At 35.3% G+C, this 24,214-nt stretch overlaps 4 protein-coding genes across 5 annotated transcripts; 2 read left to right on the top strand and 2 right to left on the bottom strand.

The window, feature by feature from the left end:
* Positions 1-493: 493 nt before the first annotated feature.
* Positions 494-3,002, bottom strand: LOC112782267 (probable carboxylesterase 11). The gene is made up of 2 exons (XM_025824612.3): positions 2,049-3,002; positions 494-1,532 (listed from the first exon to the last, which is right to left on the bottom strand). The coding sequence occupies exons 1-2, from the start codon at positions 2,870-2,872 to the stop codon at positions 995-997; spliced, it is 1,362 nt and encodes a 453-aa protein (XP_025680397.1). The 5' UTR covers positions 2,873-3,002; the 3' UTR covers positions 494-994.
* A 1,393-nt stretch (positions 3,003-4,395) lies between these two features.
* LOC112782656 (peptidyl serine alpha-galactosyltransferase) lies at positions 4,396-11,447 on the top strand. The gene is made up of 8 exons (XM_025825141.3): positions 4,396-5,046; positions 6,146-6,316; positions 6,828-7,071; positions 7,258-7,458; positions 7,580-8,055; positions 8,724-8,888; positions 9,059-9,302; positions 10,264-11,447. Exons 1-8 carry the CDS (start codon positions 4,751-4,753, stop codon positions 10,954-10,956), a joined length of 2,490 nt encoding a protein of 829 aa, XP_025680926.1. The 5' UTR covers positions 4,396-4,750; the 3' UTR covers positions 10,957-11,447.
* A 2,451-nt stretch (positions 11,448-13,898) lies between these two features.
* Positions 13,899-17,421, top strand: LOC112783042 (uncharacterized). Of its 2 annotated transcripts, none has more exons than XM_025825776.3 (9): positions 13,899-14,112; positions 14,654-15,235; positions 15,363-15,746; positions 15,821-15,879; positions 15,966-16,040; positions 16,292-16,367; positions 16,499-16,561; positions 16,668-16,778; positions 17,046-17,421. In XM_025825776.3, the coding sequence occupies exons 1-9, from the start codon at positions 14,035-14,037 to the stop codon at positions 17,238-17,240; spliced, it is 1,623 nt and encodes a 540-aa protein (XP_025681561.1). In that variant the 5' UTR covers positions 13,899-14,034; the 3' UTR covers positions 17,241-17,421. The 2 variants fall into 2 exon arrangements, with proteins under 2 accessions (XP_025681561.1, XP_025681560.1); XM_025825775.3 differs by having other exon boundaries at positions 15,360-15,746.
* A 1,425-nt stretch (positions 17,422-18,846) lies between these two features.
* LOC112783043 (putative disease resistance RPP13-like protein 1) lies at positions 18,847-23,564 on the bottom strand. Its single transcript, XM_029296330.2, has 3 exons — positions 19,759-23,564; positions 19,438-19,574; positions 18,847-19,300 (listed from the first exon to the last, which is right to left on the bottom strand). Exon 1 carries the CDS (start codon positions 23,424-23,426, stop codon positions 19,776-19,778), a length of 3,651 nt encoding a protein of 1,216 aa, XP_029152163.1. The 5' UTR covers positions 23,427-23,564; the 3' UTR covers positions 18,847-19,300; positions 19,438-19,574; positions 19,759-19,775.
* Positions 23,565-24,214: the final 650 nt, after the last annotated feature.

Here is a 24,214-nt window from a genome sequence, read left to right as displayed (position 1 = left end):
AAGATAGTTATAAGTTAACCAGACTATCTCTTAATTCGCATTCAGATTCTGCCTTTGATACAGAATAAATAGATAGAAAGACAGAAATAGGAAGACAAAAATAAAGACAGAGACATTTTTCTTTGACTCTACAACCAAACAAATTTTGGTATCTACTAACTCCATCTTTCTATCTTAGAGACAATATCCAAACATAGCTTTAAAGCCATATGAGAGGATCCTCTAATGGAGCTTCCAATGGTTCTTCTCACCAGAAACCAAGTGGTGGAAGCAGTGGGGCCAATTACCTCAACATATTTGTGATAATAGCCCAAGGAAATCATGTTAAGACCATAGCATATTTATAGTCGCAGTAGGACTTCAACAATTGTCTGTAGTGGAGGCAAAACATTGTGCCCAACAAAGCAAGCTATGCAAGAACATGCTTTATTTTTATTATTAAAGAAAGTCAATACTTCATCTATGATCATCACTAAACCGTACCTCATGGGTAAAAAAGTCGTTTTTAATCTGAACTCTAAATCCTATCGAGAAACAAGGACAGCTCTTGTACAAAATTTAACTATGACCCACCATTACTACAAGGAGATTAGATAGAATAAGAAAATGGATTGGAGACTACATTGTCATACTTATGCTAAAGGAGCATTGCACTAAATTTTATACCCTTTATACCCTTCCATAAGATAGTACATCATAATACACGGGAAAAATGAACTGGGTGGCTTCCAACTATTGTGTGCATGAGATAAATGCATCTCACTGATTCAACTAATCCCACTCTCAGACAACTCTATCTTATAAAAAAGCACCAACAGGTGGATTGAACATAGAACCTGTCAACACCTAGGACGGCGGGACATAAGCATTAAAACAAATTAATATGCCACCAAACCCCCAATTAATTTGGTAGCGCAAGAGATATCTAAAGCTAATTTCGAAAACAAGGTCAATATTTTCTCACTGATCAGCATCTTAATATGGGATATCATACTCAATACGAGAATTCGTGACCCCTAAGTGAGGTATATTTCTTGACCCAGATGGCGATGTCCTCAGCACAAGCCTGGGCCTCTGGGGTTTTGATAAGTACATCAAGCGTTGCAAATTCATGGACTGCATCTTTATACTCCAGAACAGGCGCATCAACATTCACTTTCCTGAGCTGCTCTGAGTAAGCGATGGCTCGGTCCCTCATCCAGTCAAGTTCCGCTACCACTGTCAATGTTGGAGGCATCAACTTCAAGGGAGGACCCCGGCCTGGGGCAAGGGGATTGGCTTCTGGATGGTCGAGGTTAAATTTTTCCTCGTTTAGGAAAAGTTTCCATGCTAACATACACATAGCCTTGTCATAAAAGTAAGACTTTGCCAACTTTATTTCAGAATGAGTGGGCACACTTCCAATGAAAAATGGATACATCAGGACCTGTGCTACCACCTTGACAGGGTCCAGAAGTTTGCCGGCTTCTACGGCTTTTCGAGCCACATAGTCGGCAATATTTGCACCACAACTCACACCTAGAAGAATACACCTGATTCAAAATCAAAGTGGAAAAAGTGGTTAAGCACCAAAGTAGCACAATGCATAACAAGCTTCCAAGAGGAAACATGAAAGGAAGAAGTTACGGTACAGAAACATGTCTTTGCTTCATTTTAACTATTCACAAATCACGTCCTCTTCATATATTTGGTTTAAGCTTCTCTGTTGTTGTAGACTAAGGGAGCATCTTATTACTAAGAAGTTCATAACTTGTTAAGAGACTATGATGTTCTAATAAAAAATCATAATCATGTCTTGCTGTTCTGCTATCTGATTATAACTTGGTTAGACCTAAACAAGCAAATGTTAACTTAAATTTGCTGACCAATCAGCATCTACATTTAAACGAAACAATCAATGTATACAAAAGAAGAAAATCACATCCTATAGTTTACTGATAACTAGGATCCTATCATGTAAAATTTCAATACAAATAGCGAAATGCTTAAACAGAGCAATCTACAAGGGAAAAATCAATGTGATAAACTCAAGGAAAAAGAAAAGAAACCTCGATGGATTTGCATGAGCAGCGAGCCATGGCTCCACAACCGCAGCTCCAAACGAATCAACAATAGCCTTGTGAGCATCCAACTTCCTAACCTCCATGGACCTGCTACACTCCGCCAAATTCGCCTGCTTCGCCAGCCAATTCAGAACCTTGAACCCGTCCTCGAATGCAGCCGGATACTGGTTCTCCGGCGCCAGCCGGTAACTCACCGCCACAACAATCGCGTCGCACAGCTTTGCGATCCGCCGGCAGAACAAATCATTCGCCACCGAGTCACTGCTCCCGCTCACCCAACCTCCTCCATGAAACTGTACAATCACCGGCAGCTTTCTCCGGCGGCCTCCCGGCGCTGGCGAGTATCCAAGGTACCCTCCGCCACCGGATGCGGAGCTCAATCCCTCTCCGGTAGGGCCGAGGCTGTTCCGTCGAGGCTCCTCCCTCGGCGTCGCCCCCGCTCGCCGCGACGCGAGCGACGCCTTTTCGGCGCGGATTAATCCAGGTCCTGCCTGAGCTAATTTGTTTGTAGAGTCAGTTATGGATTTGAGATGGTGAGGCTTTGAACCGCGTGCAAGTTCGGGTTCGGCGAGTGCTGACTCGGGTAGGAATATTCGTACGGAGAGGGACGTGAAGGTGTCAATGTGAATGTCTTTGGTGGCGACGCCGTCGGAGAAGGATGGGTTTGCGGCTGCGACGGATTCGCCGGGCCTGGACGTGACTCCGAACGGGTCTGATTCTTGAAGCGAGTCTTGGATCCGATTCTGCAAACGCTGCTTCAATAGGAACTTGAAGAAGACGCTGTAGAGCTTCACCGCCACGGTCGGCATTTCCTTTTTCCCCCAACCCAAGTAACCGGAAAACGGAGGGGTATTCTGGGGATTTTGATTATCACGATAAATGCATGGGTTAATTATTACGATTAGTCTTGAAATTCATAAATTACGTGGGAATTAGGGGTCTTTGGTTGTTTTGATTTTGGTGCCCCTAGCTAATTGCTCGTTGTAATGTGAAGGTTGTTGAGATTGAATCATGGAATCGAGCACAATACAGAAACAATGCAGAGATAGAAGGAGGTTGTCAATAACTCCTTAAAATGTTATGAATAATTATTATGAAAAATATTATTTTAATAACCAAAAATTATAGTAACAACTAACAAGTAGACTAGTAGAGTGAATTCTCTAAATTGCCCTCTCAAAAAATTAAAAACACTCCATGCAGATTCTTCTTCTCATGCATGCAAATTCATCGTCTTCTCCATCCACAAACTCAAATTTAGTATTAAGATCAAAGTGACACCAACTATGGTAGGTAAAAACAGTAAAAAACTGCGGCAACGCGAGCGTCCTATAGTGTTGTTCTTGTTGCTTAGTGTTAAAGAATGAACAGTGCATTGACAAAAGTGTCTACCATTAGTAAGAAAAATAAACTACTGATAAAAGAAATAATTTAGATTTTAGATGGTTAAATATACTAATAAATATATTTATTTCTTATAATATAATATTTTAAAGAATAATCATATAACAAGTTTAATTTATACTCTAAAAAAAATTTATATATCAAATTATTCAACAGTTTTTAACTAATAACTTTACATAAAAATAACTACATGTGTGTTTTTATTTTAATTTTATTTACTTAATAAAAAAATTAATTTATTGATGATTTAAAATTACGAAGTAATTTGATTAATTTTAAAATTAAGATACTAATATGAATATATGATTACGATGTAAAAATTAAAGAAAAAATAATTTTGTTATCTTAACTTTTTAGATTATTTAAGCCAAAGATATGGTTCAAGTCTAAGTGTATCAATTTATTAATTCCAACTAAGTGGACAAAATATGCTCAGATTCAGCCTTTCTGCAAAAGAGCCATTAAGATCAATATATGTAGTAACCGGTCATTTAGTTATTTTAGTAACTATGTTTAATCAAATTAATTTAATAATTTAAAATTAATAATAAAAATAAAAAAGAAAATAAAAATAACAACATAAAAAAATTAATTAGATTTAGTTATAAAAATAATATATAAAATATATACTCAAATATATTCTATTTATCTTTTGGTTGTAAAAGAGCTTGTTTTAAACTTATGACGTTTGTGTTTTTTTTGGATTATGCAAATAACTTATTTAAAGTATTATAGATTGAATATCGTATTTATTTTCAATAATTTTCATTAAAATAATAAAGTTTTATTTGGTATGTTAATTAGATTTATACGATTGATGATATAATTAAAGTAAAGATACATTTTAAATTATTAAATTCTTAGAATTTGTTTGACTCACATTTATTTTTTATTATAATATTTAAAAAAAAACTTCCATTTTCTATTTACAATTATTTTTTAAAAGAATTATAGAAATCGAAAATAAAAATGCAAAAGTGACAAAAAGCTTCTTTGGCGATCGTATACTTGTTAATCTCACAGTATAGCCAGCGTTACCATTACCAACAACACGTTTTTCCAGATTCATAATAACAATAATTAATTACTACTATTGTAGATCGTAGGCAATTAATTGAACTCTTCAATTATTCAATACTTTATAGTAGCAAATTCAATACTATAAATACAAATCTCAACGCTTCAATTTTGACTTCGCTACAAGAACAAGAAGCCAGGCATGAAATCCAGATCTTCAAGCTTCAGGAAACACCAATTTCACATCTAGCTCAGAGGAGAAAACAATGGCGAGAGTGTTAATTGTTTCTTTGTTAGTGGGAATTGTGGTTTGCATTGGGTTTAGCGAAGCGGCGAGGAAGCATGAATGGAGGCTCCACACGCTATTTTCTGTTGAGTGTCAGAACTACTTCGACTGGCAGACGGTTGGGCTCATGAACAGTTACAGGAAGGCCAAGCAGCCCGGGCCCATAACCCGTCTCCTGAGTTGTACGGATGAGGAGAAGAAGAACTATAGAGGGATGCATTTGGCGCCAACGTTTGAGGTTCCTTCTATGAGCAAGCATCCCAGAACTGGTGACTGGTAATCTTCTTTTTTTCTGTTTTTGATGTGATGGTGTGATTAGTGTTAGAAGTTATCCAAATCTAGTAGCTTTTGTAACGATCAATTAGTGTTCAAGTTAAGTTCTGGTGGTGACTGGTAAAATTGATAACACTCAATTTTAGGTTACATTGACAATCACTTAATGTTCAAAGATATTAATTAAGTAAGCATTGTATTATTTCTTGATTAATGATGATGCATATACTCTCCTGATTATCCTCGTAATTTCTGAACTAGAAAAATATTCAAATGCATTGAATAATTTGAAAACATCAAAAGGCATTTGGTTTGAAGTTGTTAGGAAGATGATTAGAAGGATGCATTTATTAGAAGATAAATCATTTCTGTTATTTCGTTCTTAGTTTAGAAGGTGAACCTTGGCACAACGAGAAGGATGATAAGGTTTTTGGCCTTGTGACCTGAATGTAGATTGATTGATGTGGTTTGTTGAGAATGAATGCTAATGGTGCCGTTGACTTTAGTTTCTGATTGATTGGCCTATGTTGTTTAGTAGGACATCCTTTTTTTTTTTAACTCTGTAACAATGTGTCGCATGTGTAGTTATGTGATAGCTGCTACTATTGTTCTTCTTTCTTAGGTATGTTTTATGTTGGGATGTGTATGTTCTTGAAATGGATTGTGGGCTGCTGTTGTAGCTAAATTGTTCTTTTAAACTAAGGTAGAGATTTGTGTTTATAGAAGTTTTGATTGGTAGAATTTCTACTTGTAGGTTGAAAAGTGCTTCAATGAGTAGTGACATCTTATGAGGTTTGTAAGAAGTTTGCTGATGTCTCTTCTAAGTGTTGAAACTCAGATCTCTAAGCTTACTCTTTTCAGCAATTAGTGAAGGGTCTTAGATAAGTATTGTTTGCTGATCTTGCTACATTATCGATGTGTTTTTTAGGTTGTACTTTTGGTATTTTGGAAAAGTTTTGTGCTCTCTGCTGTTCTCTGTTCAAGTGTTTTGAGTTTTATTGCTTCATTGTGCCGAATCAAACACATGCATACCTCCTTGCAAATGAAGAGTAATTCCTCCGTCATATGAGCATGAGATATTAACTCTATGTCCGCCATTCAGGTACCCTGCAATAAATAAACCAGCTGGGGTTTTGCACTGGCTCAAACATAGTAAAGATGCAAAAAATGTTGATTGGGTTGTCATTCTAGATGCAGACATGATAATCAGAGGCCCAATTTTACCTTGGGAGCTTGGTGCAGAGAAAGGAAGACCTGTTGCCGCATATTATGGGTAATCACTAATTTCTTACTCATTTCTCATTCAATATATTTACTCCCTTTTCCCTTTAACAATGTGTTATGGAATTTTTATTCATAGTGTAAAATGGATTAAGCTTTACAGTAGGAGCACTTCCCTTCCCTGTCTTTAAATGTAAAATCAAAACTCACAAACTCACCCTTAATGATAATAAGTGTTAGAAGCTAGATAATACCTCCCACTACCAGTTGAGCATATCTGTAGAAGAAGGATGATGATAATGGCATTGTGCGCCTTGACATGCGGCAGTACATATACTATGAAAATATTGGAGTTTGGGATGCCTAGGTCTTTTATATGTATCTCATCTTTAATGTATCACATATAAGAGAATCAAAAGTTCAAAGTGCAAACTAGGATCCTTTGCTTGAACCTATGAAATGCATTTAACTATCTTTTAGCACAAAAAACTATAAATTTGTAGTGTGTTTCTTTCTCAGGCACTATCATTGAAACTTGCCATCTTCCAAAATTCTTTCTTCAGGTACTTACGAGGTTGTGACAATATTTTGGCTCAACTGCATACGAAACACCCAGAACTTTGCGACAAAGTTGGTGGGCTTTTGGCCTTTCATATAGATGACCTCCGAGCTTTCGCACCATTGTGGCTTTCCAAAACAGAAGAAGTGAGGGAAGATAAGGCACACTGGGCAACAAACATAACTGGTGACATCTATGGGAAAGGATGGATCAGTGAGATGTATGGCTACTCTTTTGGTGCTGCTGAAGTGAGTCAAATTCATTGCCTTAAAATGATTGAATTAATTTTTTATTTTATTATATTTACTAAACTCTACTCAAACCATTTAGCACTCCATTTGTAGTGCTTGACTATTCAACTTTTGCTGATTATTTTCTTTGCTTTCTTTTCTTCTTTCAATCTACACTGTTGGATTCCACCCTTCTGTTTACAGATAGGACTTCGGCACAAGATCAATGATAACTTGATGATCTACCCAGGTTATGTTCCTCGGGAGGGAATTGAACCAATTCTTCTTCACTATGGGCTTCCATTTAGTGTAGGAAATTGGTCATTTAATAAATTGGCTCACCATGAAGATGGAATTGTTTATGAATGTGGCCGTCTTTTTCCAGAACCCCCTTATCCCAGGGAGGTATGTAAACAAGTATACTTATGGTAGGAAATTTATGTGTGGTGGTTTAACTAATAATAATAATAATAATAATCATAATAAATTTAGCATTGGTTTGCTGAAACTAGAAAGTTTCTTGCAGGTAAGGCAGATGGAACTTGACCCTAATCGAAGGCGAGGACTATTTCTAAGTATAGAGTGCATAAATATTATAAATGAGGGTCTTCTGCTGCAGCAGGCAGCAAATGGTTGTCCTAAACCTACTTGGTCTAAATATTTGAACTTTTTGAAAAGCAAAGCCTTTGCTGAACTAACAAAGCCAAAATATCCAACTCCTGCTACTTTACAAATGATGGAGGATACCAAAGAAGATGACAATGCTCTTGATGCTGAGAAGCCGCATCCTAAAATTCATACTGTTTTTTCCACAGAATGTACCACATACTTTGATTGGCAGACAGTAGGACTTATGCACAGTTTCCGATTGAGTGGACAGCCAGGAAATATCACTAGACTTCTTAGCTGCACAGACGAAGACTTGAAGCAATATAAGGGCCATGATCTGGCTCCTACCCATTATGTTCCCTCTATGAGCCGACATCCATTAACAGGAGACTGGTAATTATGTGTCTCTGCTATTCAATTCAAGTTGTGCTGTTCTAACTTTTTTCCTGTTAGGTGCTTGTCATGTCTGAACTGATATTTACAGTTTGACTGACTTTGTTGGACGAAGTGATTATCATTAGTAGTTGCAAAATCAGGCATGGAACAAGCAAAGGATTAACTTTTGTGGTATAATTATTTTAAGGATACTAATTTAGATCAAATTCAATCACTATGACCAATGACTATCTTCAAATTCTAACTGAAACAATATATGCCATGACGAAGCTCATTATCTACATTAGTTTGCTTTTTTTTGCCCTTTGTTTTTTTTTCAATTGTGTTTATTTCTCAGAAGTCAGCTATATGTGATCATTATATCAAAATTGTGCTTGATTTTGGTATTCTAAATTATGGTTTATGGATAATTCTATTATTGTTTCAGGATACCCTCAGATGTTGTCCAAATAATCTTCATATATTTATTTTGTACTGCAGAACTGCTTAGTCTTTGTGTTATATCAATTCATGTTTGATTTTGATTACCTAAATTATATACAAGATACCTTGTGCCTCAACTCTTTATGTGCTGTTATTGAGAGCCTACCACTATTAAATGCTTCACTTGCCTGAATGATTTAGATTATAGGAAAAAAACATGATTTTCTGTCTCTTTGTTTTAGGTATCCAGCAATTAATAAACCTGCTGCTGTACTTCACTGGCTTAACCATGCAAATATTGATGCTGAGTTCATAGTGATTCTTGATGCTGATATGATCTTAAGAGGCCCGATTACACCATGGGAATTCAAGGCTGCTCGTGGCCGTCCAGTTTCAACTCCCTATGAGTAAGCTTGCCGAAGTTGATTTATGTTTATGGGATCTGTTAATTTTGTTTTCCTGGAGATGCGATTTTGATGACTAGAGTTTGCATGAACCCATCCATATATGTTTCTCATGATGTCTGTTTCTCTTGCATCCTCGCGGTGAATTATTTACATTTTCCTGTTATTGGTAGCTACCTCATTGGCTGTGACAACGAGCTTGCCAAATTGCACACTAGCCATCCTGAGGCTTGTGACAAGGTTGGTGGTGTAATCATTATGCACATAGATGATCTTCGGAAATTCGCTTTGCTATGGCTACATAAAACTGAGGAAGTCCGAGCTGATAGAGCTCATTATGCAAGAAATATAACAGGAGACATATATGAATCTGGTTGGATCAGTGAGATGTATGGCTACTCATTTGGAGCAGCCGAGGTATTTTCTCCTACTTTTTACACACTTTGTTATGCATACTCTACTGACCTGTTTATGCTTATGGGTTCCATAGTGTTACAATACAACCTAAGGTCCAGCATCTCCTCCTTAAGCCTTTAAAGCATTAATCAATTCTGTAGCTTGGCTCTTGGCTAGAGATCATTTGCTATTGAGTAACTAAGATGCATATGAACACAAACGTTTTTGTTCGTCTTGTTTGAATTGGGTAGCTATTGCTCCTACATGTTTTGGCCACCAACCACACAATTTCAAAAATTCAGTAGTAGCTTCTTTGAATCTATAAATATAAGCATAGTTTTTGCCATCATGTTTACTTTTGTTGTTTTCTGCAAACACTAGCGAAGACCAATCTAGTAAAACAAACATGAATTGAACTTACATTTGGTTTTTTAGATATCCAAAATAGAGTTAGCATATGTAATTGCACACACACACTCTGAATAATCTTAGTTAAGAGGAAACACACTCGTGGTTTAGAAAGTGAATGTTGCAACAACTTATTCAAACAAACTCTTTCATTATTCTATCAGAAAAGAAGGGAAAAGTGTTTGATAATTTCAAACAAATGATGGTGGCAGACTTTGAAACAAAGCTATTGTTGAGTGGCGATCGACTTAAGGGTGTTCCGTCATGCATCTAGATGCGAATAACTAGCATAAGACAAGTAGATAAAGGGTATATTATTTATTAGAAAACCATTCTTGAACTGTGAACCCTACACCTAACAGGTGAAGTTTTTTGGAGAACTGGTCATTGTCATGATTTTTAGAGCCTCTATAGTCAAAGTTCTGGATTGAAATGAGTCATTTCATTACCTATCATTCTGCTTTATGTCTTTCTCTCTAATGACATGTCGTGTTATGTATTGTATGCTATGTAATTACTTCCTTTCTAGTATGAAGAAACTTCACCGCTATAACCAGTAATGTTATTGATGCAGCTAAAATTGAAGCATACTGTAAACAATGAGATACTGATATACCCAGGATATGTACCTGCACCGGGGGTCAAGTATCGAGTTTTTCACTATGGGTTACGTTTTGGTACTGGGAATTGGAGTTTTGACAAGGCAGATTGGCGGGATGTTGACATGGTCAACAGATGCTGGGCCAAGTTTCCAGACCCACCGGATCTATCGACACTAGATCGAGCCAATGAGGATGGTTTTCAGCGTGATCTGCTCAGCATTGAATGTGCAAAAACACTGAATGAAGCACTGACTTTGCATCATGAGAGAAGATGCCCCAATGCAAATTCTTTATCCCCACCAAAAGAGGAACAAAGAACAGAAGAAAGCGGCATGTCAAGGAAATTTGGCATTGTAGATGAAAGTACTGATTCAATAAGCAATCATATCTCAGTAAATCATTCTGAGCAACTGAGAAAGGATTCTGAGGATTTGGATAGTGTTCCAAAAGATGAGATGCCAAGCTCTTTCAGATTTTGGGTGATATTCCTATGGGCCTTTTCCGGATGTGGCTTCGTTGTTGTCGTTTATATGGTGTATTCAGGTCATAAAAGAAGAGGATCAAGGGCAAAACCCCATAGAACACGGAGAAGAAGTGTTCATACAGGATTCATGGAAATGAACGGTCGTGACCGACATAGCCGTGGCCTCGACGTACCTCTGTAACATTCTGATCCTTTTCTTTCCCATATTGTAATGCCGGGTGGTCAGAATTTGATTGGGAGTTCAAATTGAAGGATTAGTAGGCATGTTCCTTGACTGAGCCTATATTGTTCATTCCTACAAAGCAAGCAAGCAAGCAATATTGATTGTTGACCATCCAAGAGGCCTCCCATTTGATGTTTTCTTTGGACATTAATGATTGAGAAAGTTTACAGGGAGAAACTAATATTCTGTTATTGAATTTGAGAGTGCTTGTATTATTTTTGTACCCAAAATTGATAAGATGTAACGTTAGTAATGTAGAGAAAGTGACTGAAGCATGCACCTTCATGTTCAGCTTGGATGATCATGCAGAATAGGTGAGTGAGAGTATGTATACATTTCACTTTTTCTTTATGCCTTGGGATACAAAGGCATTTTGAGCTCTGACATAGTATTATACTTTGCCCATTGAAGAACTCACCTTGTATCATTTATGTAACATTTTCCACCTCTTTTACTGTTCTCCCATCTATTTTAATTTCTCATATTATTTTCTTCCTTCTCCTAATCAATGCTGCTTAGTGGAAAATACTGTGTCCCTATCCCCATTATTCATCCATCTATCCAGTGGCGGATCTACGGGGGCTAAGGTGGCCATGGTCCCCTCCAAAATTTTTTAAAAAAAATAGTAAATAGTAATAATTAATAATATTAAAATTTTTTATATATAATATTAGAAAAAAAATATAAGTTACAAAATTTTATAAATTAAAATAACTAAAAACTGCACTATGTATTAGATATTTTAATTATTGTTGTTCTTGTTAACAAATAGCCCATTCTAATAATTAATAAAAATGGTTCTATTATACTAACTCAAGCCCATACTATTAATTAAAGTAACACTAGTACATTTTTCAAACATTTTTTTCAAACCATCAGAGGTATCGGCGCCACTTTTCTCTCTCTTTTAGTGGCTCCCAGACTTTTGGTCTTCTACTCTTCTCATTTTAATTTTCTTTTCATACCAAAACAAGATATATGAAAAAAAACCACTGAAGAGAAATAAACAGCAAAATATTAACCATTGAATGCACAACAAAGATTCAAAGAGGTATATTTCAGTTTTTTTTAAGTTAATAATAATGTCAAGTATTATTTATATTATTTATTTAAAATAATTAATTTATTTTTTTTATAATAGACAGTGTTCAAAGATTGAAGTGAGGGCAAAACTCAATAGAATTATTTTTAGGTGAGACTTGGAATAAAAAATAATAAGGTAAATCAATAACTTTATTTTTGGTTATTATATACTTCTGTTTCTAAAGTTATTTGTTATTGCTCAATAGGTTTAATATTTTTTTTTAAGAAAATAACATATATGCAATTATTTTTGTTTTTTTAGATAGTTCAAGTTAAGTTAAAAATGTTAAAGATGAAAACAATTCACTCATTTTTCAAGAGAAAAGAGAGAATATATGATGAACAAAATTCAGCTTCAGATTCTTTGAGTAATGTTCAAAATATTATTGAACAACCTGTGACACAACTTGTTCACTTCAGAGATGATAATTGATAATTTTAGTTCCATAAAGCATCGTCCAACAAGTTAAAAAATATCAAAATCTTAAAGTATGTAGTTGAACATTGACTTTTATATAATATAATTACTTTTTTGATATATATGCTACAAATCATATTTTATTAATTTTTTTGTTATATTTTATATTTAATTGACCCCCTCTTATGAAATTTCTGGTTCCGCGCATCTATCCCTTGATTGTTATCTCCAAAAACAATTAGAGTACCACGTATTAGAAAAGTGAACACATTATATTATAAAATAATAAATAGGACTAAGAAGTATCCCTTGAAGAGTTAAAGATGCTACATATGTATCAATTCTAGCAACAAGTATTCCGAAAATTCTCAATTTTTTTCTCTCAATTAATGTTACACTGTAATATCTTATTATATGACATTTTTTACATCTTCTTTCAACAAAAATTGACATTGTTCTTTTATAATAGGAAAATTCAACGAAAAGAAAAAAATCATACACAATCCACATATTTTTTTAAAAAAAATTAGTAAAAATTCTTATTCTTTACTCAGTTCTATTTTTTACCAAAATATCTTTTATCTTTTTTTTTTAGTCCCGCTTAAAAAGTATATATGGTAAAAGATTAAATTTTACAACATTAATTGAGAAAAAAAATTTACTAGAATCTATTCTCGTAATACCATCATTAGCTCATTACCATTCAACTCTAGCAAATCATCCACACTACAAAATCCTTCTATATGCATCAAAATGGCTTATATATTATTTTCAAATTACCAACTATAGACATCCATAGATAAATAGTCAATATCCTAAGCTAGTTATTTTCACCAAGGCGATGTTGCAACTAACTGTGGTTCAGCATGTTACATCTTAACCTTCTACAACTTTGACACTTTGTAGTTGCCACCAACTTTCTCTTAAAACCCTTTTAATACGAGGGTTGAAAAAATGTTACATCCATATCAAAGAACTCTCTTCCTAGGTTGAAAAGTTGAACCACAACAACATTTTTTATTTGAATTGAAGGCAAGCTTCACCAAATTCAAACATAGCCGTTATAGAGAATTTTTTTTATAATTTTTTTTTTTTAATTGTCTCATTTCTCAAATATGTGGGCCCAAACTTGGGCTCCTCTTCCAACCGTTTTGTTAGTGGGCCCTACACATATACTTTGCAAACTTGTAAAAAAGTTTACACACAACGCTCTCACTGCACATCTTGTTTTTAATTAATTTATTTTTTTTTATAATGTGTTAAAGTTGTGTCAGCTTTTCCACATCGTATTGGACACAGAATGCCTTTATTATTTTGAATTTCAAATTTGAATGTGTACAAAACAAACGGCCACATTAGCATAAAAATATTAATAGAAGAATAATACTACTAACATTAACATGGTGAATCACATCATATCATATCATATATCATCATAGTAATATTAATTATGATTATAATTTGTTATTGTTAGTGGTAAAGTTTGGACCTTTCTCAGGTTATAGTTACTACGTTGCGTAGTGAAACTGAAAAACATGGGGGACTCAACTTGTCTCATGCAAATGCAACAACCATTCTGTTATGCTTCTGGGATTATCAATGAAGCCAATGAGGTTAATTCAAGAACTTGTCTCATATTATATTCTCATGCTTTAGTTTTAGCTGGTGTTAGTTTCTTATTTCACTAACTGCTTGCAGAGTTTGTCTTAGTTTCTTTGTTTTTTGGATAATTTAGGGTGCAATTGATCAAGAATAAACCATTTATTTTTTGTTGTTTATATTCTTTTGCTATTTTGAATGTTTTCTTTGTTTTCCTTTTTTTTAACCTAATTTTTTCCTTAAATTTTCACCTGAATGCATGTGATTTTGAAAGAATGGGAACAGAAGATGAAAAATTCTAATTCAAGCTGGTATTCATTTCTTTTCTCATTATATGAACTGCTTGAAATTGCAAATCTTTGCTTAGGAACCCTATATCTGATTTTTCATGGACCATGAATTTTGCTTATTATTTTTTTTTGTTAATCATTTGATGAGTTAGGTTTCACATGCATGATATTATTGGGTGCAATTAATCATGAAAAGACATTGTTTTTTTTCTTCTCTATGTTGTATGAAGGTGTTTTACCTTGAAAAAACTGTGAAACTTTTCAGAGAAACCCAATTCATGCATTGGGGCAATCATCAGTTTCCTTTGGGAGGTTCATGTCAGAGTCTCTTGCATGGGAGAAATGGTCAAGCTTCTCTCACAACCGCTACGTCGAAGAGGCAGAGAGGTTCTCAAGACCTGGCTCAGTTGCTCAGAAGAAGGCCTTCTTTGAAGCTCACTACAAGAAACTCGCCGCTCAAAAGGCGGCCGCGGCAGCATTGCTCGAACAAGCAAACAATGCTGCTGCACAAAACAATAATGAAGATGAGCATGTCGATCAAGTTGCAAACAGTGATGTTGCACAAAACAATGCTATTGATGATAATTCAGAGAGAAGAAGTTCAAGGACTAGATTGGTTGTCAAAGAAGAACAAGATTCCATGATCAGTGCCAATGGGAATTACTCAGTTTCGGATTTAGAGGCAAGCAGTACTATTTTGCCTCAAAGTAACAAGGTAGAAGAAGCTGTGTCAAAGATGGAAGAAGAACCTTTGGTTGGGAATTCAATGAAGATTGAATTGCAAAGCCAAAATGAAGATGCTGAAAAGATACTTGAAACAACTCCAATTATGACACCATTACTGAAGGTGGTTATTGATATTAGTCTCTTGGTTCACAATGTTTGTCTTTTTAGAAAGTTTAATCTTAGTGTTTTATTCTTTGGTTTGATTGTTTAAGATCAAAATATTGATTTAATATTGATTATTTCAGCAGGGTTCAAGATATGATCAAGAAATTTTGCCTTCAGTTAGCAAGAAGAAACCACCAGTTTCTTCCTTCAAATTGCTAAAGAGCAATGCAACCTCCAAAGTTGCTTCTACACCAATCAAATCAACAGCAGCTACTCTTTCTTCAAAGAGAGATAACAGTAATATTGCTGCTACCCCAACTAACAGCAGCAACAAGCATGCTTCATTACTAAGCTCTGCTGATAAAAGAAGATCTACTCCTTACAAGTCGGTCAATTTTACACCGATTAGAGAACTTAATAGATTGACTGCATCAGTCATGAAGAAATTTGAAAGTGCAAGAGCTAGTGCTGGTTCCTCAAAGGCTTCAAAGGATGCATCATTAACTCCTCTAAGAACACCAACTATGGTTTGTCAGATTCTTTGCCATGTCTTTCACAATCTATATTTCTATGATGTTAAAGTGTTGTTTTTTAAATGCAGGCTTATAAGAAGGAGATGCAGATGCATTCTGCATTGACCCCATTAACAGAAAAGAAAAGGTACCTAATTCTAGTAAGTTATTAATTATGATGTAAAACTGTTTTTATATCCTGATTCGGTGCATTTGAGTTTTGTTAAACGATAGGAACAAAACTCCTCTTGATTTATCAAGCACAGGCAAAAATACAGCCAGCTCTAAATGGCGCTTGCTCTCAACAGAGTAAGTCATTTCCACTCTGATTTAAGGTGTTATAAGATTTTTCATTGTGCTATATGGATTTGGATTGTTCCTATGTTCAAATATTATCCATGCTTGACATAATGTAGAGTTTGTCAATTAGTTGAAACATGCTATCTTTAGTTTCAAGGACCACAAGTTTACATAATCTATCTCTGGCTTAAAGAAGTTTTATGGCTTTTGTGAATACTCTTCTTTACATTAGTATTTACAATGTTTCTACTTGAATGCAGAAATAAAATGAGATCCCCAATGATATCCTCACCTTTCAGCTTGAGGACGGAAGAAAGGGCTGCAAGAAGAAAGAAGGTTCTGTCATCAATCAAATTTAGTTGTTTATGAGCTTTAATTAACCTTACTACAAATAAAAATGAGAATTAATTAACTGAGTTACTAAATTACTTGCCTTTCCTTTCTCTATTGATCTAAATCAATCTCAGAAACTTGAAGAAAAGTTCAATGCCAATGAGGCACAAAAAGTGCAACTTCATACAAAACTCAAGGTTGGTTGACAAATAAAATTTAATACCAAGTGTCTGTTACTATGAACAATATCTAGTTCCTCGGTTCAGTTTAGTCACCAAATCATTCAATCCCCTCATTTTGCAGGAAAAAGCAGAGACAGAGATCAGAAAACTTCGCCAAAGCTTTTGCTTCAAAGCAAGGCCACTACCTGATTTTTACAAGGAAAGGAAAGAATCAAACAAGGAGACACAGAAGGTATCTTAAACTGTTTGCAATAATAATATAATCTTCATTCCCATTTTCTCCTCAAGCTTTGTTTGGTTAACAATATTGTTCTTAATCTCCATGCGGTTCCGGATAATTGAGTCCTTATAAAATTTGATTTGGTTCATAGAACAACAAAATTCTGTTTTCTGTCCTATTTTCTCTTTCATTTTCACAAGATCCTGAAAATGAAAATAGAAAATAAAAACGCAAACCAAACAGACCCTTAATTTTTCTAATTGTAATTTATACTTTCAGGATCCACATATACAATCTGAATCCAGAAAGGCTACTCCTCATAGTCAGAGACCTTACAATGGCAGTGGCACCATTAAGAATTTCCAGGAAAAGACTCAGCGCCGCACCTTTGCTCATCATCTGAGTACTACTCTTGAGAATACATCACCAAATATTCAGCAAGGAAACCTCAAGAATAGGAATCACAAACAATGATCATGCTCCATGATGTTTGCTCTCTGTTGTAAATGTAGCTTGAAGGAAATGCACCACATTAGGCACCATTTGTTCTCTGTTGTATTCTTGGTATATAACACATTAGTAACCAACTCTGACTGTTGTTCTTCCTTTTGTTTTTTGTACCCTCAATATATTCAATTGAGCTATTCTTACAATCCTTTTTTCGTTCTCTTTATAATTTGGAAAGAATAGTAAAGTAAAAATATCTAATGAGTCATACTGTATACTTTAGAACTTATTCATGCACACTAGCTAATTAAGTAATTTTATACGGAAGTACTTTTTGGTCATTTATCAATAAAAATACAGTTAGACGAAATTCATAATTCGAAATTACATTGCATCATTTAAAAAACTGCACTTTAATCGAGTTTTCTCTGTGAAAATACTCTCCATCCGATCCTAACCTAAATTTATGTGATTAATAGCTAATGCGACATTTTAATTTATAGGTTATTAGTTTTAATCAATATTACAAATCAAATAAAAGTATCAAAAATAGTTTTCTGTATGATATAATATTTATGGAATTTTTGCAACATAAAACCGTAGCTTAGTGATTTTGAACATCATGCAAAATAATAATAATAATAATAATAATAATAATAATAATAATAAATTTCCACTACTTGTATTGTACATGTTATATTTTGAAATATCTATCTATCTATTATAATATGTAAAAAGAGATGCAAATAGTGTTTATAGTGAGTAAATAATACGTTTAAACAGTGGGTTGATAGCTTGATGCATTGGTAATATATTCCTATTTTTAATTGCTTCTCTTCTTTGATGGTTTGAGGTGGAAACTTTCAGCTTTTCTTGATTCTCAAAAATTTTAGTGCTACTATTCAACTGTTCACGTATCATAAAGTGGGATAGCTGTTGCTGCATTATTGACTAATTTTTGTTATTTTTCTAACAAAACATGCTATTCTTAATCAACAATGCACAAGAAAATAGAGAAAAAAACAAATCTTAGACCATAGGTTTAACCGTTTATGGGTGCAAAACAACTAATCTCATTCCTCCAATATATAAATTCCAAGCAAGGTAATTCAACAATATTTATAGCATGTGATACATGTAAAGAAAATTTTTAAAATCCCCCAAAAAAAAAAGAAATACATGCATTCAAAAGAGATTAGAGTGGCTATTGATGAATTAAACCCCAATAATAAGAATCTGCTGTCAACTAATGGAGCAGGTTAGTGAATGCAAGTGGACAGATGATGGCATTCTTCAAGATTGTCTTCATCATCATCTTAATTCATTCCCTTTTAACCATTTAAATATTCTGCATTGCCTATACTTTTCATTTCATTGGTATTGTACTGTTTCATTTGTGAATTTTTGCCACTCTTATTTTACTACAAGTATAACCTTCCAGACCATGAACATGAGAGTCTCAATCTTGAAAAGGGAAGGTTCAGAAAAACAAACAAGGTATTATTTTACAATGCAATGGTTATGTGACACAGTGACAGAATATGTTGACCTGATTTCTCTTGATAAGGTTTTGAATTAGTCCAATTTGTTCATAGCCACCAATCAATATCCCATTAACCAAAGCAAAACTAAATTTATCTGCTAAACTTTAGTTCATGCGCCTGAAATTTATTATCAGATGGTTTGGAAGAATTTTAGAGTGTAACATACACATGAACCGAAATTCAAAAGGTAAATATGACGATGATCAATAAGAAGGACAACAATCAATATTTTTATTTTGGTGACTGGACAATAATCAATATGAAAATGATCAATATCATGAAGGCAATGAAGGTGGACTTCCGATATTCTTCTGGTGCTTCCTTGCAAACTGGAACGGCTGGACCCACCGCAGACATACGAATTCGCTCGTCACGTAGCTCTCTGTCATTGAGTTGCTTACCTTGTGATTGGACCAAAACAGCCATGTCCAAGAACAGTTGATGAAGTTCATTGGGGCTCCGCTCTATATCAATCAGTGAGTCATGCCGCTCTTGAATCTCTTGGATTGTGACCATGATTGTCCCTGGTTGCTAAGTTGCTTTCTGCAAGAAAGTTTCAACCACCACATACAAATTTTCATATTGAGTAATCAAAGTTATTCCAACATTATAAAGTAGATATTCCTTCTCAGGTAATATGCAAATTTTCATGAAATGATTTGAAGTTCAGCCATCCATACCACTTTTATCATCAGGTTTCTTAACCACTTGTATGAAAGCAATCATGGTGAGAATTCCATTCTCTGTTTTCTACCCTTATGTCCTCAAGAACCTTCCTCTGTTGCAGTTATTATCATTGTCTTGTTTCTCAGAATTCCTGTGAGTATTAGAATGATTGAATATTATGGATGCATCAAAAGCAAAATCGTAACTGCACAAGTTATCTGTTGTTGGAAAAGCTGTATGAATGATACAAGACAGTAATAACAATGAAGAATGAAAAACCAGAGACTGGGCATTGGGCAACACAGAATAACGTTGTGTGAGACAGAAACAATTACCTGTTGAAGTTGTTGGATTACCAAATCCATCTGTAATCAACTTGAATGGCGGGGATGTGGGAAATTTTGGGCCAAACCTGCGGGTCCTTCATCTCACACCGTTTACCCAGAAAAGGGCTTCCAAATATGGTGAGTCGTAACAGAGAGGCAGGCAGCTTTTCTCCATCAATGTTCTCCAAATTGGAACATTCATAAATATATAATTGTTGGAGGGAGGTGAGGTGGGCAAGTCCCTTGCATTCCAACATCTCCACACTTTTAATGCTATCCAGTCTGAGATACTCAAGGCTGGCAGGCAACCAACCTTCCTTTGGGAAAGACTTCACACTCTCATATTCATATTTAATACAAAGATGAGTAAGCCCATGAAACTGCGATGCTACACAGCTGAGTTGTTTCTTGCAGTAGCTGATGGTAAGATATCTCAAGCTACGCTGTGGATCCCCTTTAGCACACAAATCAATCTCTGGGCAACCAAGTAATCTGAGATCTTCTAGCTGAGGTGATGCCATCCATAGCGTCTTGAGGGATTTCAAACTCCCACAATTCTTTATCAGTAAAAAACGGAGACATGAAAGAGAGCGTGACACCACGAGAGACTCCATCTTTTCACACTTGCTGATTTTGACACGCAGGAGATTTGGAAAGGAATCCAGCGACAAGGATGTAACCGAATCACAGCTGTTATGTATGGTTAGATCATGCAATGAGTGGTGTTGGCCTTCCATTCGGAATTCTAATTTGTTGCAATTCGATATCGTCAGCTCTTGTAGTGATGCGGGAATACTACTCACTGGAAACAATACGTGGGATGAACAACCTGAGATGCATAAATATGTGAGGCAAGTGAGTTGGGTGTGCGCAATGGCCTCCATCACCGACTCCGCTTGATGCTTTCCATCAATTGATAGCTTATCCAGCAACGGAGGCAGCTCCCCAATTCTCACTTCATTGCTTCCTTCTATGCCTAAAGAGGTAATCGCGGGAGCTCTTGGAACACAACAACTGAGCTGCTCGCAATTCTGAATAAAAAGATCTTCCAAAGATGGTAGTTGATTTGGCAAATCTCCTCTCAACATGGGACAATTCCATATGATAAGCTCCCTAAGTCGAGGAAATGCATTGAACTCCAACGAACGCCATTCCTCCCAGCAAGGCATTGAGTAAAATCTAAGAGTTTCAAGCATTGGAAATGGAGTCTCCAGACAAGATTCATCATTTCGGTAAAACTCAGCACCCACAATAGCAAGCCTTTCAAACTCAAAAATTTTTAGATGCTTCAAAGAGGGCAACTCTCCAAGTGAAGGAAGCATAAAACAATTCCTGCAACCTCCCAGAGTTACTTCGGTGATGTCGCCATAGGAAGAACGTCCGAACCAATCTGGAAATTTTGTACCCCTGTAACCCCAAATTTGTAGTTTTTTCAAATTACTATGAGGTCGTAACTTTTCAAGTACATCTCTTTCAATTAGGGAATCAACTGTATTCTCATATTCATCTAGCGACCAGTTCAAGAACAAAGATTCAAGGCCATCCTTATCAAACATTCTTGCTCCCAACGCTTCGCTGCTATTGACCACATTCTCCAATTTGTCAATCAAAATTGTTTGGTGTAGATTTGCAAGTGCTCCCAATTCATTAATCCTGTTCCCTTCACGCTTCCCAACAACATAGTTGCTTAAAACCTGCAAACTTGTCAATTTGCTCATGTCTTCCGGCATCTCACGCAAATCAGTCCCGCTAATATTAAGGTAATGCAAATTTGTAAGATCTTTCATGCCAACAGGAAGGGCTTTTAGTTTCCGACATCCAACCAGCTTCAACGTCTGTAAATTGTACAAGTTGCAAAGTGTATCGGGCAATGTCATGATGTCGGTCCGAGACAAATCCAAGTAACGCAAATGAATCAACTCGCCTATTGAATCAGGCAATGACTCAAGAGGAAAGCAATCGAACGACAAAGCCCTCAGGTACTTCAACTTTGACAACAAGATACAAGGTGCATTTTCCATGTTAAATGGAATCTGTGAATTCAAATTGAGTCCAAGAAATGTCCTTGTGTGTTTTACTCGGTCACAAACTCCCAAAAGTTTTGAGATTGGATAATTGCCTTTGGCATTATGTGACAAATGGCGATTTTTAATATCAACCTCAACTGCATTCTCAAGCTCTTCAGCTCTGAAATAGAATTCTCCAGCAAACATCATTGCCAAATCATGCACCAGATCATGCATCACAAATATGTTTTCAAGAGTGCTATGAGGTTGGAAAAATGATCTCGCAATCAATTCATCAAAATATTCATCACCAACTTCTTCTGGAGTCTTTTTTCCTTCTGGTTGCAAAAAATTCTCTGCCATCCATAGCAATATCAATTCATATTTGCTAAATACATAGTCTTTGGGATACAAAGAACAATAAACAAAGCACTCCTTTAAATAAGAAGGAAGATAGTAATAACTGATTCTTAATGCAGGAACAACCTTTATCTTATCATCAGAGAGTTCCCAGATCTCACTCTTCAATAAATGATTCCAATACTTGACATCAAAATTTCCACGCAATAAGCCTCCAAGGGCTTGAGCTGCCAAGGGCAATCCATCACACTTCTTTACGAGATCTTTGCCGACTTTTTTCAAGGTTGGATTCTCCATAGAACCAGTTGGGAGACGTGCATGTTTTGAAAACACTAACCAACAATCTTCCTCAGACAATAAGCTCAGTTCATAAGGTGAAACAGTTTGCACCACCGAAGCCACTCTTTTACTTCTAGTAGTTATGAGAATTTTACTTCCCTTGACCCCTTTTCGAAAAGGTTTTAGAAGTTTATTCCAATCATCATAACTTTCACTCCATACATCGTCCAAGACAACAAAGAACTTCTTCCTTGATAATTTTTCTTTTAAATCATGCTGAAGCAAATTTAAATCTGTCAAGCTGCAAAAACTTGAAGTTATTGCCTCGATGATAGTCTTGGTGACCTTGAAAACATCAAACTCTTCTGACACACAAATCCAAGCTTGAAAATCAAAATTCTCCTTCACTTTGCCATCTTGGTAAACCAATTGGGCCAAAGTAGTCTTTCCTATCCCACCCATGCCCACAATGGGAATCACAGATACATCACTATGACCACCAGTATCATCACCATCATCATCCAACAAGAGTTTTACTATGGCCTCCTTGTCTTCTTCCCTGCCACATACATCAGATGTTTCAACTAGAGATGTAGTGATCCTCCATGACATGTTCTCCTTAGGAATCTCTCTGAGACCAAGAGTGTCTTTTTGAATCACAAGAGACTCTATCCTATCAATGACTTCCTCCATCCTGTTTGCTACATCCCTATCTTGCAAATTGAGAAAACGAGAGAGGAAGGTACCTGGATCCTTCTGAGTGGCAGCTTTGGTGAAGACTTCATCCAGCAAGTCATCAGCAACATACATGGCATCTTTGAGACTATCAAGCCATTCCTTGACAGGTCTTTCCTTGATCTGCTTCTGCTCAGCATCGATGAGAAAGGCTCGAACAGCATAAAGATTAGTCTTCAACCTTTCAATGAGCTTGTGAGTAAGCTTCTTCCCTTTGATCCAGTTAACAACTTCAGGGGAGGACATCCTGTCAAAAACAACATTAAGAACGGAAGACAAAACAGCTTCAGCAGCCATGTTTCTGAAGAGAAGTGATGAGATCTGAAGGAACAGATGGTAAGCAAGGGGTTGACTGGAGGTTGACTGGTTGTAGTAGTATGTGGTAGTGCCTTAACTGTGATCTGTGTTGAGTAGTTAAATAAATGTGTTAGGTGTTGAATATTTTTGGGGAAAGTATAGGTAACCAACAAGATTTTTGAATAATGTGTAAACAATGTGAATTAATAGGGTTAAAAGAGTAAATTTAATTAGTAACATTAAATTAGGGTGTAATGTATTTTCATTTAATTGGTGGTTGTTCATATAGTTCAAAATTTTCATTGTTCCCTAGCACTCCCACTTCATGCTCTTATTGGTCTTCGAGAGATTCTTCACATGACATCCTGTATAATTCACACGTCATATTATATTATAGAGTAATACTACGTCGACACCAAAATCAGCCACTAAAGTTATAAAATACATGTTAAAATATAAATATATATTGAAAATAAATTAAACTACACATTTATTTATATACAAATATATTAATGACTTATTGTAGTGACTTATTTTAATGTACAAATAGTATTTTTTTGTATATTATATTATACTAAGATTGCGTATCTATAATTCAAATTTATCTAAATAATCATGTTGTTTTATGTAATAAAATTTAAATTTTAAACAATAGAACAAAATTACAAACTAAAGTTTGATTTGGTAAAATTTTTATTTTTAAAATAATTTATAAAAGTGATTTTAAAATATATATTTTTAAAAATGGTTACATTTATATTTATATTTGATAAATTAAATTTTAAATG

This window comes from Arachis hypogaea, chromosome 20 (assembly GCF_003086295.3).
Source record: "Arachis hypogaea cultivar Tifrunner chromosome 20, arahy.Tifrunner.gnm2.J5K5, whole genome shotgun sequence".
NCBI classification, from domain to species: domain Eukaryota; kingdom Viridiplantae; phylum Streptophyta; class Magnoliopsida; order Fabales; family Fabaceae; genus Arachis; species Arachis hypogaea.
This window is presented reverse-complemented; position numbering and strand designations above follow the sequence as displayed.

Coding starts and splice junctions, on each gene's coding strand:
- LOC112782267 (XM_025824612.3), bottom strand. CDS start 2,872: ATGCCGACCGTGGCGGTGAAGCTCTACAGCGTCTTCTTCAAGTTCCTA. Junction 1,533..2,048: donor GCTCATGCAAATCCATCGAG/GTTTCTTTTCTT, acceptor ATTTTGAATCAG/GTGTATTCTTCTAGGTGTGA.
- LOC112782656 (XM_025825141.3), top strand. CDS start 4,751: ATGGCGAGAGTGTTAATTGTTTCTTTGTTAGTGGGAATTGTGGTTTGC. Junction 8,056..8,723: donor CATCCATTAACAGGAGACTG/GTAATTATGTGT, acceptor TCTTTGTTTTAG/GTATCCAGCAATTAATAAAC. Junction 8,889..9,058: donor CCAGTTTCAACTCCCTATGA/GTAAGCTTGCCG, acceptor TGTTATTGGTAG/CTACCTCATTGGCTGTGACA.
- LOC112783042 (XM_025825775.3), top strand. CDS start 14,035: ATGGGGGACTCAACTTGTCTCATGCAAATGCAACAACCATTCTGTTAT. Junction 15,880..15,965: donor CCATTAACAGAAAAGAAAAG/GTACCTAATTCT, acceptor GTTAAACGATAG/GAACAAAACTCCTCTTGATT. Junction 16,779..17,045: donor CAAACAAGGAGACACAGAAG/GTATCTTAAACT, acceptor TTATACTTTCAG/GATCCACATATACAATCTGA.
- LOC112783043 (XM_029296330.2), bottom strand. CDS start 23,426: ATGGCTGCTGAAGCTGTTTTGTCTTCCGTTCTTAATGTTGTTTTTGAC.